Genomic DNA, 17,128 nt, shown 5'->3' with positions numbered 1-17,128 from the left:
CACACACACACACACACACACACACACACACACACAGAGAGAGAGAGAGAGAGAGAGAGAGAGAGAGAGAGAAATAAATACTTGACATAGTTAGAACACACAAACTGCACCTGCAGCACAACTCCCCCCCAAAACTGCCCACCAGCAGAACATATAAGAATAAAAACACTGCAAACTTTAAAATTTATGCAATTAGTCAGAACTGATACATACTTACACTGACATCAACAGAAAAATTAAAGTACTGTACACAAAGTGAAGTCAAAATATTACTGAAAAAAATCTGCTAAAGATGGACAAAAATCCAAAAAATAAAAAATAAAAAAGAACTCAAAACACAAATGAAAATGGAATATATRGTTTTGCTTCAGAAGAAACCTAGAAAAACTGTTTTTATAATTTTGCTTGAATGGCAGCAGTTTAATCYTTTTAAAATAATCAGATAAATTAGCGTTTTGATGAAGGGTTGCCGTTAAGTTTTTCATCATGCTCTGGCAGCACAATGGCTCAGTGGTTTGCACTGATGCCTCGCAGCAAGAAGGTCCTGGGTTCAACCCCACGGTTCAGGGTGTTTCTGTGCAAAGTTTYCARGWTTTCTTGGTGRTTGCATGGGTTTTCTCTGGGTWCTCTGATTTCCTCCCARAGACCAAAACCATGAAGAATGGGCCTGATTTGTTCTAAAGACTTGTGTCCTTCTGTGTGAACACACTGCCTCAAGCTCCTTCAAATTTAAATTCTGATACAGAAGTAATTCAGCAACAACAACATTTGCCTCAGGATTTTTTTTGCCCAGTGAAATTAGCTGTTGGAAGTACATTAAGTCAGATACAGGTGGRAAAAAGGGCAGTAAAATCCCTTCTGATTATTCTGACACCATGTTGTCTGAACACAGCTACATTTTTATTCAAATTTACGTATATATTTAACATTTCCTTCCTGAGGAAAGTCTTTAGGTCAGCAAAAGTGATTGAGGTCACGCCTGTATTTTGTTCAATAAGCACAAAAACATAAATTTAACATAGATTGTAGCCCCAGGAGGAGTTTTTTTTCCTATATAAAACAACGATTTATTAAACATTGAAACAAACAGCAATGCCACAGAGCTTAGTCAAATTTGAATTTAGGTTGAAAATGCTGTCAGAGTTTGACTTCTTTCTGTTATAGTTTGTTTTCTTTCACAAAAAGTTTTCATACAAACTGGTAAAAACAATCTGATGGGTCTTTGAGCTGTGATGGTCAAAAATAAAAAAAGATACAAAGTAATTCTATCGGCTTGTTTTTGCCATTTTCACTCAGCCAGTTTCATAACTTCCTACTTTATTTAATGTTTCTGTTTAGAGTTTTATTCATCTTCATATGGAAAGAGATACTTTAATGAGCAAGTTGTCAAGTAACACAACCCAGAATGCACACCAGTATGAGGAAAGAAATGACTGATATGACTAAATGTTATAATTTAAATGGAAATTATTTCAGTCATGAATCGCGTTTCAAGACTTGATGATCAATTAAATGTACAGAAATGTTGTACTTGTTTCCCTGCACCAACACACCTGATTCAGTGACTGAACCCCACTTCAGGCTCTGCATAAAGCTATTCGAATGCAGGATATCGGCCCTCGAGGACCAGGACTGGACACCCCTGGTATATTATACCTGAAAARACTAGAGGACTTTACAATGACTTACACTGCAGTCATTTCTGTGAACATTTACTCCAAACCTCATTAATTCAAAATGCATCCYGTGGTAAATTTATGATGGAGAACTCCAAGATGACATAAATTACATCAAGACTGAGTTCAAATGACATGCAGTATGTTTCAGTTGTTGCAGTTTGTTTCTTTAATAAGCCAAGTGACCTTTTTCCCCACAGTTTTAAATTACTTCATCCTGTGTAACAACCGATTGTTTCTTTCATTTCCACAAGCAGTTTTTTCTACACTTAAAGTTTGTTTTCTTTCTATTTATTCAAGAAGACACAACTGTTGTTTGTCAGATTCTGATTGTTCCCAAAACAGACGTGACCTTATTAAATACTGTAACACATCCTGTGCAGAAGCAAACACTTTGTTCACTTTTTAGTTTATGTGTGAGCACATTTTATAAACAGTTGTGTAACATYAATTAAATTTTCAGTTTGCCTTAAAATAAAGAACAAGCCAAARTTGTGACAGAAATTAACTTAATATAAAGAAGATTTAAATTTAAAAAAGGTTTTTGATGTATAAAACCTCAAAAGTCATCTGATGTTCAGATCAAAAAAGAATGCATGTTCACTGAGACCTSTTTGGATTTATTTTAAGGGGGTGTATATGATGATTGGTTCAGCTGGGTGGTCTCTGTAGCCTAGCTTGACAAAATCTAAAAGTCCAGTCAGAAACAAGAACTACGGCGGTGGAATGTTACTTTGTAAACTCGGGCTTTTACTCTTCAGGCTGTCTGCATGATCACACAAAGAAGAATTTCGCACATCATTTGATGCGTTTGCTCAAAACAAATCAYTTACTCCAATAAAGAAAAAGAACAAACAAAACATCCAACTCGACTTGGTTTGTCACATGATAGGAGCACGTTGTATTAATGGAGTGAAGAACACAAACTCATTAGAATAAATGTAGTCGTCAAGTGAAAACAGGAAAACWGCAACTTTATTGTGTAAATCAGAGTTTTTTGTACAGAACCTTCAACACAACACTGAGCGTGAAGTCTGTCTTGGAGTCCATTTGTAATTAATTATTCAAAATTATTCATTGTCAGACATGAAATAAAAACAAACTGTGATGTAAATATCCACCACCATTTCTGACCATAAACAATTTAATAAAAAAAGCAGAACAGTAGTCTAAGAATTCACCCAGACAATGAAATCAATACGTTATAGAGCCGTTTTTACATTAATTATAGCTGCAGGTCTCTGGTGGGGTGCAGTGTGTTTAMATATGCTTAACACACCTATCTCTTCTGGGATTTAAGGCCATTCCACAAAGCAAAAGCTCTTTAAGCTGCTGGGTAATTTCTGCCTGTGTAGGTCAAACATTATATTCTGTAATTGTTTAGAGTGTGAGCTTAGAATAAACCATTTGTGTATTTTAAGGTTGCATGTTGCTGCAGTGGTACAGTATGTTCTGGGTCAGCATCATTTTGGATTATAAATCTCAAAACTAGCATCAYTTCTGAGACGGAAATCAATCGTTTGACAAAATTTGTTTTTAAGGCATTAAGCTGTTTATTTGATTCTAATGTCCCTGGCACACTATTCACCCAAAGGAACATAATGAAATAATGATTTTGAGTTAATGGATTTATGTCACATAATATAAAGACCTTCATATATGATCAAAAGACCTTCTTCTATTTGTTGTAGAAGTCCTAAATGATATAAACTTTAAAAATGCTTTTTGCTTTCCCCTTCACTCAATGGACAGTTTTACACAAAGCTGACTTTTTAKGCTTTTATAGCTCCAGATGATTCTAAGGGCAAAATACTTTCATCTCTGCAGCAGAGCTTTYAAACTCCTTCAGGATTACCTTCAACCTCTTTGTTGCTTCCTTTGATTTATAGGTTATATTCGGTTTGTAATAAGACYTCGGAATCTTTGAGTTTTAAGTAAAAGAAATCAATTGGAAAGGCCCTCAAACTGCTAAAATTGTAATAATTGCTGCTGTGTTTTAATGCATAAAACACAAAAACACAGCATGTAGTACTGATATCTATAGTCACAGAGGACCATTTTATTGATTTTCGGAATGTTAGTGTGATGCAAATCCCAAATTTATGTTTGAGGTAGCAGTCAGACTGAGGTAAACTTTGTCATTATCAGTAATAAATTCTCCCCGTTGGTTTGTGGTATAGTTTAAATCTCACACACTTACTGGACTGTATTTCCCCAGTAGAGGGATTTTTCATCAAACACCCCACATCCCTTCCTCTCACACGCTCTCACACACAGACACTCGCGCAGGATCTTGGCATGCGTAGAAGCAGCTATTTTTCTTGTTAATGTAGCATGTCGAATTTGCAGGGCGGTGGCGTGCAAATGAAAGGCTGCACGTCTCACTCGCTTGGCAATATGTATTTGATAAGAGCTGTAAATCAACTAGTGTAGCAGAGCAGAGCCTGCAGGGACAGACAAAACACATGTTAATGTAGAGAAGCTCCATAAATTGCTGGGYAATACTGGACGGGCATGGAGGACCGAGGAGCAAAATGACCAAAACAGAAGGACAAAGACCTGGATTGTCAGAACACAAAAAAAGTGTGCGATGAAAGGAAACCATCAGAACTTGCAATAATGTTCGAGCTGGCCACAAGGCTCACAAGGTCAGTTGGTACAACWCAACATATGACATTTCAGCAATGTATAAAATTTAGAAAAATACATAAAAACCTAGAGAGAGATTTGTGTTTTACGTTTSTGTCGAACAGTAGTGATCAGTACGTTAGACAAGCACATACCYAATMAAARCGTTTTGTCTTTGATATTATATTTTTTCTTTAGAAACAAGGTTGAACCAGAATACAATAAGTTGGCATCAACGTCTGCTGASAGGAACACCTGTTTAGGTTAATGAGCTGCTGTGGAGTGAAGCAGTTATAGGGGTTTCAGGGGATAAGTTTGAAAAGGACTTACCCGGTACTCAAAACTCTGTATTTTCCAGTCATTTGAAGAGTATTTGACTAAATCYTTGYGATTAATAAAACAACAAAATGCAGTATTTTATGAAGGTAGAACACTGAAAAACAGACTTTAACCTGAACTTTATCTGAGATCATAGCCTYAACTTCCATTATCTTTATTTAGTTTTCTGTTTACACTCTGAGCACCAGTAGCRAGTCTTGACTGCATCATATGATACTTTTTATTATGAAATATCCTGCAACATACAGTATAACCTCGTTTYGTAAATAAACAGGCTGAGAAACCCACCAAACAAGTTACCTTCATAAACCTGAGTAACTAGTGATTATTCTACAGAATAAATCAACCATAACCAGGAAGAAAGGTACAAAAAATGGTCCCCCTTTTGTGGTGCCTCCTTGATGGGGGGCACATTTGCCTACACTGCCTTGCCACAAGCCATCCCTGTTTCAGTCATTTTAGGTAACAAATATCGAACAGGAACAGAGCAAAAAGTAAGTAAACTATTGAAATCTTATCTAAATCATGAGCAATTGGAGGGATTTACTGTTTCTTCCTCCTAGGTAATGTTTAAGCACAGCGGCACATACTCAGATATTACATGTTTCCGTATTTTAATGTTATGCGATGTAAATTATGTAACAACTTAAGATCCAAGTTTTCATTTGTATAGTCGTTCTTGATAATCGAGCAATAGTTATTTTTAATGTTTGTTTTCTTTATTTTTTAATCGCTAAAACATCCTTTTCACATATTCTGCATGACTCTGGTCACCGATTAGTTTTTCTGTTGTATTAACTTGACTATATTGTAAATGAGGACGCTCCAGTAACAGACTTCTGAGTTTAAATTGAACATAAATTACTTTGATGTCTTGTATTTTCTAAAATTCTCTACTTATTTAGATTTACCAGACACATAAGGTGTATTTGCACYAAGTATCAGTGTCAAATCAGCCTGAGTTTTACTCTGTATCACAATCAGAAAGGAATATGGCAGCATCCAACATCACTATTAAATAGGCACATTTCCTCACATTATGCTTATTATAAAGAGATGGTATATTTTAATAGTGAGTTCCGTGTGACACAGGAAATTGCATGCATCAACTAATGGACCAAAATGAGGATCTGAAGTGAACTGATGATGTGTGACTTTACAGTATCATAATAAAAAGGTGCATTTACAGGTCTGTCAGGCTTTATTCTTTGAGTATGAAGTCCCTGTGAGCYTGTAAAAAAAGTACTGAAGATGTGTTTGCCTTAATGGGCAAAAGCACTATGGTTCTATTTCGACAAGGTGAAGGTAACGTTGTCATTACCAGCTCCGTCCAAAATAACTATAATATCACAACAAAAACTGATATYCTCATCATAACATGCCGTTTGTACACATGGCACACAAAAACACACTCTATAAATACAGAACACAGAGAGAATGACACATTTAAAAAGATGCACACATATTGTGCAATAAACTAAACAAAATGATATAACTACAAATCCAGTTTATTACAATTTAATCTTCACGACATTCGGCAAAATCTTCCAGGAACACGTTGGTCCTCATAAGAACAGAAGACAACACACGGCCTCAGAGATGCATTTTGGCATCATCATCATGGTGATAGAGGAAAATGGGGTGATATTTGGAGAAATGGCCTGAGAGGCTCAATGTGACCCTTATTTCTCATGAAGAGTAATAAAAGGGTGTAGATGTGGACTGATGCTCATGCTTCCACCCATGATTGTTCTCAGTGGAGGGTAAAATGCATTTCAGCTCAGCGTCTCTGCCGTTCTCTGTGTTTAAGAGTCACAGAATGGCTCACGGGCCTSAAAATGGGACCCAGAGGCAAAAATCGAGTAAATAGACATTTAACAAATATGTTTTCCTGTTTTAATTGAAAATAAAAAAGGAATGTGATGTTTTTCCACAAACTGATTTAATTAAATTTTATTCAACTTGATTAGTTAACACGACACGGCGGAGCAGTGATTAGAGCTGTCGCCTCACAGTGGGAAGGTCGCAGGACCACCTACCAGTCTGGGGTCTTTGTGTGGCGTTTTGCTTACTGTGAGAAAAACGTGCTGTTTGACGCATAAAATGAAAGAGTAAGTTCACGAAGATGGAAAGGTTTATACAGTAACAAAACCTTGAAATGAAAAAATGTGTGTGTGTGTGTGTGTGTGTGTGTGTGTGTGTGTGTGTGTGTGTGTGTGTGTGTGTGTTATACAGTAAATCATAGAGGGGAGTATATTTCTCAAGCTAAAGTGAACAAACGCTCTGAGTGCTTTAGTTATCAAGTGAAGTCGGTTATTTTGAGGCATCTTGCTCGGTCCTTTTCACAATCATTTACAGAAAATTGCTCTATGCGGTTCCAGTCACCAAAGCGCACTCAAGAAAAAGACAATCAATATAAAAATCACAATTCATTTATACATTTAGCTCATCAGAATTCTGCTGTATTTTAACGATCGACGCCAATTCTTTTTAACAATCACTGGTGGCATTTCTGGTKCATTTTAACCATAGGGGTCAGACTGAGGGCAATTTTATTTGTTGTTTTTTTRCCCCGGAAAATCAGAGTTTCTCACGGTACTTGGTCTGCGCCTGACAGTGAGGCAACAATTGCTTGGGCGAAGTAATATGACAGCATCATGGACAACAAACACTGCTCTGTGATARAYCCTTCATGAGTCACCAACATGACAYAGTGTTGTTAAAACGCTGTGGATTAATCCTTTCACTGTTTTCATCTTTAAAGTGGCTACCAGGTTTTTAATGTCATATTTAATGTCTTTTTTAGTGTACAGTAGTGAACACACAGGGTAAAATAATAATTATAAATGTTAGTATAATAATGAGATATTAATCTTATGGACATAATATACAGTACATTGTAGAAAGTTGTCAATGGTCACAATTTTTAAAGAAAATATACTTTTTTTCTATCCAAGGTGAAAAATTTGTAAGCTTCACAACTTTACAATCAATCACAAAAGATTTTATTCGTCATTGGTGGGAGGTTTTCTTATGTATAACTCATTTTAGATTAGCCAAATACTTTAGTTATTTATCTAAACAACGATCATATTACTGTTAAAACTATGGATTTAAAATGAATCATTCCATATCCACGCTGAGAGGTTGATCAGTCTTATACTTTGTGTTTAATCAGRCAAAATACAGGATTATAGGAAATCTATAATAAAAGCCTTTAATGAAAAGCACTAAAAAAGAAACACACACATTMCTAGTTGTTTTGTTTTTTATTGGCCTCTTCGAACCATGTTCAAACAATGACAATTGCAAAAAAATAAACATAAAATAAACCAAAACCTTCCTCTAAGACCTCTTCTACTACGCTCAACTGCTGATTGTGTGTTCCTCCGTTGTTTGTAGAATGTAACCAATTTGCTAATGGGGTTTAAATTATTTAACCAGACTCATAACCACTTTAGAAATCCCTTGTAATGTTTTATTGCTTAACTCCCGAACTTCTGCTCGCTCAGGTTCATCTGAGGGGAACTATTCAGACGGAAACCTTTTAGCTTGAATTTAGATTTTGGTCTTAAGAATGGACTGATTGCGAAACAGAGATTTTGATGATCCTATAAGGTATAAGTCTGCTCATTTTACTGGAATGTTATTGCAATTTAAGGTGATAGAAGAAATGTGACCATAGTGACTGAAGCTCACAGTTACTCTGTAATGAAAGAGTAACTCATCWTGTGTAGAAATACTAATGCCTCCAGCTCTAAGGAGTCTACAAACCTCTCATTACACCTTTTATGGAACTAAAATTCAAGAGATAGAAAGGTACAGGRTGAAATTGCCAATGTTAGTTAGAGAAAATTGGAACCAAAAGCCATGGGAAGGCCTCCATCTTCCCAAAATTACATTTAGTTTTCCCATGTAGAAAAAGGTAAATTTGTTTTATCATTTTAAAGAGATCGCCGATTAGTTGTAACATTAGACTTTATTTAATAAATATTTATTTTAACTGTAAAATAAAGACTGTAAAAATACTGTAGGCTGTTTAGTTTTTATAATTTTTAAACTAAACGTTTAAAAATGTATTACACAGACAGGGCCATTTTATTTACATGCAAAGCATTCTGGGTAAATTATGACGTGGATAGATCCTRGGTGCGAGGCTGCTAGRGAGCTATATCCACKCTGAAGMTTAATCTWGGACAATATCTGATGATCGYCTCTTTTAAATGAAACCAGAGAGCGTTGACAGAGAGGAGAAGGTAGAAATGACTCAGCCTGGAACTGAAAATATGGATGGAGGACAACAGAGCTACTTCATGGAAGAAGAACCTCAGCTTAGCCTGTTAGCTTTAGCATTAGCCCCGATGCTATCACCATATTAGCTCAGCACTACACATTCTCCTCTCATCACTGAGGTCCTCCATCCACATGACAGAGAGGGGAACACAAAAATGACTCAGCCTGGAACTGAAAATATGGATGGAGGACAACAGAGCTYCTTCATGGAAGAAGAACCTCAGCTTAGCCTGTTAGCTTTAGCATTAGCTCCAATGCCATCACCATATATTTGTATTAGCTCAGCGCTACACATTCTCCTCTCATCACTGAGGTCCTCCATCCACATGACAGAGAGGGGAACACAAAAATGACTCAGCCTGCAACTGAAAATATGGATGAAGGACCTCAGTTTAGCTTGTTTGTCGCGCTAGTGCAAAGACTAACTGGGGTTCTTCTTCCATGAAGCAGCTCTGTTGTCCTCCATCCATATTTTCAGTTKCAGGCTGAGTCATTTCTACCTTCTCCTCTCTGTCAAGGCACTCTGGTTTCATTTAAAAGAGACAATCGTCAGATATTGTCGAAGATTAAACTTCAGGGTGGATATAGCTCGCTAGCAGAATCGCACCGATCTATCTACATCATCATTTACCCAGAATGCTTTGCGTGTAAATAAAATGGCTCCGTCCGTGTTGAAATATATCTTTAAAAATTTACTAAACAGCTGCAGTATTTTTACAGTTTTTATTTTAGTTAAAATATATGTTCAAATAAAGTCTAATGTTACAACTAATCGAGGATCCCTTTAAAAGCCAGCAACACCGACCATTCRACTGACCTTTGGGAAACGTAGCCAAACATTTAGGGTGGAAAAACAATTTAACCCTTCTCACAGTCGAGCAGTAATTATAAGCAAGCAGTTGATTGTAATTCCACATTGACATTGCTGATTACGTACAATAGATCTACCCTTCTCCAAAATAAAATAAATTCCACATTTTTTCATTAAAATTACCCATCTCTTTTTTCCAGCTTACATCAAAACAGTTGCAGAAATAAAAAAAAAAAGATTAAACAAGTGAGCGGGACTGTAAAATGTGATTAATCTCACAGCAAGTTAAGAGTCAAAATGTTTTTTCAGCTGAAAGCACTGCTACACCTTAAACTACTACTAACTCWGAATTGTTGGGCTGTTCCTTCAGRGGGTTTTAATGATGCTAGAGTTGGCTAGATCCAGTAATGTGTCCAGAATAAACAATGTAGTCATCAGTCAAAATGTTTATTGCTTTAGTGGAGGCTGCCCAGCACAGTTATGTTCCCCTGGTTTGACTCAACTTTTGCCTTTAATCTGCATCTGTCCAACATCTGTTTTACTTCTTTTCCACAAATCCCGCTGCCTCAGATCCAACAGTTTGGGTTGTGATTTAAGTCGTCAAAATAACAATTTATTCTTTCTTGATTACCAAAAAGAGATGCAACGTGTGTATAATAATTTAGATTCCACCTCAGTTTGTCTTTGGACCAGCCATCTGGTAAAACTTCCCAACATTTGGTTTGGTTTTCCGTATGAAACGGACATCCCAGACTCACTATTACTAAACAACTTTGATTGTGACGCATTTATGGATCTCCTTCATTTTTACATCACATTATGGGAGGAAACTGATTTCCTTCTTTACACAGAGACAAGAATGAACTCAGCCCCTGAAACAAAGACAGGAACATCTTTAGTAAAAGAACRGGTGAGAACACTTTCACATTGTGGTGGCACTCTAGATAGCGTTTTGTACCATGTTCACACAATAAAATGTACAAAATACCACCATGTTGTTTGTTAGTGACCTGTAGTCTTATTCACAAGCACTTCGAAGCATGTTTATTTATTTACAACATACAGTGTACTCTGAAACAATAACACATTTATAAATAAATATTGCAATCTTCACAAGCTTACAGTCCACCTTTTTTATTGTCAGTTTGTCACGACTGGTCACCTGAGCTTAACGAAGGTGAGGCAACCTCTGCCCGCTCCGTCTTTTCATCGTTTCTTTTATGTGCTATCATTTACCAGCAGGTTTATCGTTCTCAGTCTTTGTCCTTGGCCGTTCTGGGTTTTTTTTTCTCACCCTCTCAAATGTCAGTTTAAATAAATAGAAACAGTATCTAACGAGAATCTTATTAAACCTTAATAAACCTCTGAAAAAAGCTACYATTTAACAACTTTCTAAACTTGGAAAAGAAAGTAAAAAGGAAAAGAATGAAAACATATATATCAAAAAGTATAAACAAAGGGGAAAATATATAATATTGTTCAAAAAGATGTTTCATGAACCCATGTTAATAGAACTCATATTGTTAGATATTCATTCCATAGTGTCATTAGTTCCTGGTAGCTCCATGTACTGCACATACGTCTTGTTACCTACATGGTTTTTGTTTCATAAAATCCCCCCTTACAAAGCTTTCAGGGAGAGTTTCTTTAAAGTCCGTGCCACATTTCAGTGTTCAACCTTGTTGCTTACAGACTGCCTCCGTGTTGCACTGCAGCTACTGCAGCTGTCCCGTCACAGACAAGGAGCGAGGCGAGGGGATTTCAGGATTGGCTCTGAATACAAGGAGAACGAAGTCATTGGCTGCGAGGTTCAGGAAATTAAGCCTTAAAAATGGCTAGTGTCTTTTCTCATTTTTAATTGTGCAAGAGTTAAAAACCTCTCTTCTCGCATCCGAGGGAGAAACGGTCTTCTTTTTAACGACACGCCATCTTTAAACTCTCAGCAATGTTCGAAGAAAAAGCACAATTGCCTGAATTCAGGGCTGATTAATCCCCCACTACTGACTGCAAAAATGCCTGAACTTCTAGTTGAATACTTTAAATATATATTTCTTTTACATTTCACATTATACTTGTGAGCAATACCAAAAGAAAATGGGTCACATAATAGAGCAAAGATTGCATCTATAATGAATATTAAAAAATAAAATAAAATAAAAAGRGGTGATTCTCTGAGTAACCATTTAGGAGACTTGGTAGATAACTGAACGGTTCACATTTGAAAACGAATTGAACAATTATTCCACAGCCAAAGCCAACACTGGCAATAAATAATAAATAAAAGACTTGTGAAGTCAATACAAGATAAAAGATTCTCAACATCTTGTTCAAATGTATAGTGGCATAAAAAAAGGTTGTCCAATAACTTACCCTGAATTTATTATGCATGAATACAGTGGTTTTCTTGTTTTCTGAAKGTCAATAATCAAAACCAATAGTGACTCTTATTGATTTTTACACTAAAATGTCCAATAAGTAACACAAATACAAACCAATGATGTTACTTATTGTTTGCTACCATTACTTTTAGTGTGAGCTAGTGGTGACTTTATGCTTTCCATATATCTTAACAGATGTAAAACATAAGCAGCCCCAACACTGTCTGACAATCTTCCAACATCTTTACAACACTTTTCCTTTTTTTTACTGCTCCCATCTTACTGCCATTGTCTCTTCATTAATCCGCTGCAAAGGCATTACAGGTGAATTGTACTCATTGTCCATCCTCCCTCCTGCACTCATCTGCTGACACCTCTTTCTCTAAGTCTCTTTCACATCAGTCACAGATTGTCTTGTAGCCTCTCCATGTAGGTTCTGATTTCAGACTGACCCAGGTCCATGTCCTGGCACACCCATTTGATGTCATCCTCGCTACCGTTGGTTACGAGGACAGAGGAGTTGGTGTACGCCCCGCCCCCACCTGAATTATCGGTGGGCAACACAGTGGCAAACGATGTGAATTTGACCCGTTTGCGTTTGGCAGCGGCCACCGCAGCTGCAGCCGTGGCTCTGGGAGAATTATTCAGATGCTCTGTTTGACCAGCGGCATCTTTGCCGCTGGTAGTGATTGCTGAAAGGCACTGACGCGGTTCTGGGATAGACCTCGGCAGGGTCTGCCCGTGGGTGACGCCTCGCAGTCCGCCTGTGCCACCGCTCCCACTGACCGTGCCCATGCCCGTGCCCACGCCCATCACCAAAGTGTTCCCGGCCCCATTCAGCAGGTACTTGTTCTCCTCGTATCCTCCTTCGTTCCGATCAATGATGGTGGTGCACTCATCCGGCATCCCGCCCTGACACTGGTCAGCGTGGTCAGCCAACAGGTCAGCCTCATTGCCGAGCCACACCCAGTCATGGGCGTGGTTCATGTTGCCTCCTGCCTCTAGAACAGGCACCTGCTTGTGACGATATCTGTAAAAAGAAAAGAAAGACATTTTTTAAATATTATGCCTGATTATTAATTCAGCTCTGAACACTATTAATAAATTTATTACTTTTACATTTCTATGTACAATAGGCAAAATCCTGATAAAACTAATATGTTAAGGGGGAGGATAAAAATAATGCCCAGTGACCTACTGTACACCTCGCATTTAGGTTAAAGTTTAGTTTTGTAAACTATAGTTTAAATAAATACCAGCAATTTGTATTCTAACAGTTCTTTTTCACTCTTTGTTTTCTGTCCACCTGTCAGACTTCTCTCTGTCCCTTATGTACAGTACTTTCTGRACTGTGGCAATGTGCAGAATGTTGACTAGCCTTTTTGGGTTTTAGAGCAGGAATATGACTAAGAAAATAGGAGAGAATGTTGTGTTTGAATACAGCCTGAAGGAATGATGAATTACATGGTTTAATTAACACCTTTTTTTGCAAGTACCATATTTATTCGTGTATAATACGATCTCATGTATAATACAACCCCCCCCCCCCACTTTTAGCTTAAAAAAGCATAAAAAATTAATCCTCAAACTACCTCCAATTTCATTCAGACTTCAAGATTTTTCAGCCTTTGCAGTCTTTATACATATCAGTAAAATGATCATTGGACTGTTCATTTAATTTTAACAACATATGTACTAAAAGGTATTTTGACAACAAATATATATCAGTTGTAGCAGCATCATATGAATTCTGGCATTTTACACATAGTCCACCAGGATGCGCGAAAACAAAAGTCAGAGACTTCACATGAGATTTGGACCATCTTGTGGGAGAAAAGCAGATTACTTCCTACTCGCGAGCACCCCCTCTGGTGGGGAAACTTTTTTCAGGGATACAAACTTTTTTAGAACACTGGTAGACGGCAGCCATTACAGACAAACGTGTTTGTTGTTGTTGTTGTTCCAGGAGCGGCCCAGTCACATGCTAATGTCATTAGTTCTTTGTGCAGGACTGCTCCCCACCCACCTTTTTTTCACATCATGTTGCCGCCCTGGATCTGTTATTATCTCGCTCTGAAGCACAGAGGATGTCAGAGGTAAGCCAACTTCAACTGCTTTTTATGACGCAGTCTCATTTCCGAACTCAGGCATTTTGTGAATGAAGCCGATATTTCAGTTAAAATACATAGGTAAAAATATTTATCCGAGAATAGCACTACCCCCCAACTTTATGGACGATTTCATGGATTAAATTTTATGTATTATACTTGAATAAATATGGTAGTTAATTTATTTACGTAACATGACAACAATGTGGATTTAAACATTTTAAATAGACCATCAGCTTGCATATTCATTAAATAAAAAAATAGAAATAGAAAACACATCTGGCTAAGAAAAAAAAAACTTGGTTTATAAAGTCCTTCACATGATCTGTAGATAACCTTTAATTAAAAAAAWAATAATAATAATAATAATAACAAGTGCTAGATTTTGACCATATTTTACCTGAAAGCAAAGCTGACACAGTTGATGAGAAAGACCAGTATTGCCAGGCAGAATACTCCCAGAAGGGCGTACATTCCAATCTCCAGATCAGACAGGCCTCTCGTGGTCTGGGTCAGCTCACCGTTCCCAGGTCCTGGCACCTCCACCTGTGCTGGGTAGCTGTTATAGTCCCCTGGCTGGTTGGGACCACCGCCTCGGCTGAGGCCTGCTCTTCCACCTGTAGCACGATGGGTGACTGTGCTTTTGGTTGTTGTGCTAACCTGATAAATTTAAGTACATGATGATAATAAATGAACAGGGTTTTCTTCACATTCATGTAGAATAACCTAAATATTGCTTTTACTGATTTAAAACTTAATAAAAGAAAAAACAAAGTATTTCAACCTGTTATATAAYCAAAAAGTTTCAAGTTACTAATTTAAGGTAAACATTGTAAATGAGGCTCTCACCTTTCTCATGGCTCCTTCCTCTCTGTCCACAGCAGCACTGCTGGACTTCCACTCTCCTCCATCCTTTGTCCTTTGTTCATTGGTACTGTTGTCCAATCCTCCACCATCCTCCTGTCCACCTCTGTCTTCACTATTTGCTCCAAACTTAACTACCACATACCCAACTCCAGCTGCCAGCACACTCTTCCTTTTAGACTTCTGACAAGACTCTGAAAGGACCATATCAACACGAACCAGCGGACCCTGTCCATCAGCCTCCGCAACTATAATTGGCCAATGCTGCTCCTAATTGATGTAAAAAAAATGCAAGGAAACAAAATACAATAGTTATGCTTTACGTAAAATAAAATAAAAAGGTTTTTTTAATTTATTTATTTATCATAACATGATCTTTAGAATGCTGGTCATTGGTGATCAAACCTGATTCATTATGGAAACGATGCTCTCATCCTTAGAAACAGCTGAAAGGTGGTAGTCCTTTGGATCATAGATATCAAGCGGTGTCACTGAGCCATCACTGTACTGGATCCATGCACTGAACGTAGCTTCCTGGAATGGAAAAAATGAAAATAAAAGAGAAAAAACAAAAACAAACAAAAAATACATGGTTACAGTTCCAATAATCAGAGATTAGTCAGTATAAGCATATTAGTAATATCTAATTAATAATTTCATATTATCTATATAAGAAATTGTGGTATTTTGTGTACACAAATTTATTGTGTTTATTATTTTTAGTTTTTAATTTATTATTTCTTTTTTGTAAAGAAATAATTTGTTTACTAGCACAAGTTTATGACCAAACAGTTGAATTAGCTTTAAAGGAGAAAACYTAGTGACAAGCTGTTTTATTTTTTTCAAAATGTAAAAAAAAAAAACAAGCAAAAAAAAAAATCTCATGGCTTTTATTGGTTTTGTAGCTGCAGATGCAGCAGACAGCTGTTTTTAATGTGAAAAAGTTACCAATACATTTAGATGCTTTGCAGACAAGCAACAAGACACATTTAGCAACCAGCTGGTGTGAAAAGGAAAGATAATTTCTTTTTGTCCCTTCATAAAATGTTAAGATTGTTTGAGCTGCAAGAGAACTTGAAAAATARGTTGAATGTTCTTTTTATGCTAAAAACATTATCATGACAAGGATCTTTACCTTCACTGACCAGAAAGAGCAGATTTCAACTGTCAACATTTTCTTGCTTTAAAAACTTGTGGCTTTTTTCTCATTTGCATTTATTTAGGTAGAATGAAGCTTGGAAATTATCAATGGTGCTGGCCTTGGTAGCTTGAAAAAAACTGTCTTTAACCTGGTTCAAACCAGACACTGTCCTTCACTTTGCTTCGTACAAAGGTCTAGACTCGCTGCATAGAGAAGCGTTTCTTGCAGGAGGCGTGGCCTCRGCTGAGGCATGTGTGTGTTGTCGCTGTGACGGAGGCTAAGCTAAGAAGCTAACCGGAAATCGCGTGTGCTGTAAACAACCCTACTGAGAGGAGAAAAGTACCGAGCTGAACAAGTCGACTGTAAATGAGAGCTGCTGCTTTGTCAGACAAAATTATTTTAATTTCACTTCCTCCACTGCTGTATGCTAAACTAACTAGCAGACACTGCGCAGAAAATCAACATCATTCAAAACTCCTCCTTCTGTTCGCTGATTGGCCCAGGTAAAATAAACTACAAGCCGACACTGCACAGAAATTTTATGTTCTGTTCTCTGATTGGTTCGGCTAAAAATCTGCCAGCGAAATCCTTGTCCATGGCAGAAGTCCCAGACYGAGCAGTGAAGGGAAACTAGAATTGAGCGGAGCTGCGTAGGAAGGCAAGGACCAGGCTAGTCTTTAACATAACTGAAATAAAAAGCAAGTCGTTACTTGTTGAATGGGATGAAATAGGAAATCTACTCTCCTGTCTCTACCAGGCACCTCTGTGCATGTGAGCTTCAGTGGCTGCACCTGAACACTGTTTCTACAAAACACACATTTATTTATTTATTTATTTATTTATTTATTTATTTATTTATTTATTTATTTATTTTTCCCATCTTGTCTTGC

General features: G+C 37.2%; 1 protein-coding gene across 1 annotated transcript in view; it reads right to left on the bottom strand.

The window, feature by feature from the left end:
- Nucleotides 1–10,768: 10,768 nt before the first annotated feature.
- LOC106535800 (transmembrane protein 132C) overlaps nucleotides 10,769–17,128 on the bottom strand; it is a gene marked incomplete at its 5' end in the record, with an annotated part of 15,284 nt that continues 8,924 nt past the window's right edge. Inside the window, 4 exon segments of the mRNA XM_014032894.1 lie at nucleotides 10,769–13,155; nucleotides 14,634–14,893; nucleotides 15,083–15,367; nucleotides 15,503–15,631. Of these exon segments, the coding sequence (XP_013888348.1) occupies nucleotides 12,528–13,155; nucleotides 14,634–14,893; nucleotides 15,083–15,367; nucleotides 15,503–15,631 (1,302 nt within the window).

Source organism: Austrofundulus limnaeus, unplaced genomic scaffold, assembly GCF_001266775.1.
Source record: "Austrofundulus limnaeus strain Quisiro unplaced genomic scaffold, Austrofundulus_limnaeus-1.0 Scaffold1568, whole genome shotgun sequence".
NCBI classification, from domain to species: domain Eukaryota; kingdom Metazoa; phylum Chordata; class Actinopteri; order Cyprinodontiformes; family Rivulidae; genus Austrofundulus; species Austrofundulus limnaeus.
Note: the sequence above shows the minus strand (reverse complement) of the source record. Positions and strands in the feature narration are given on the sequence as shown.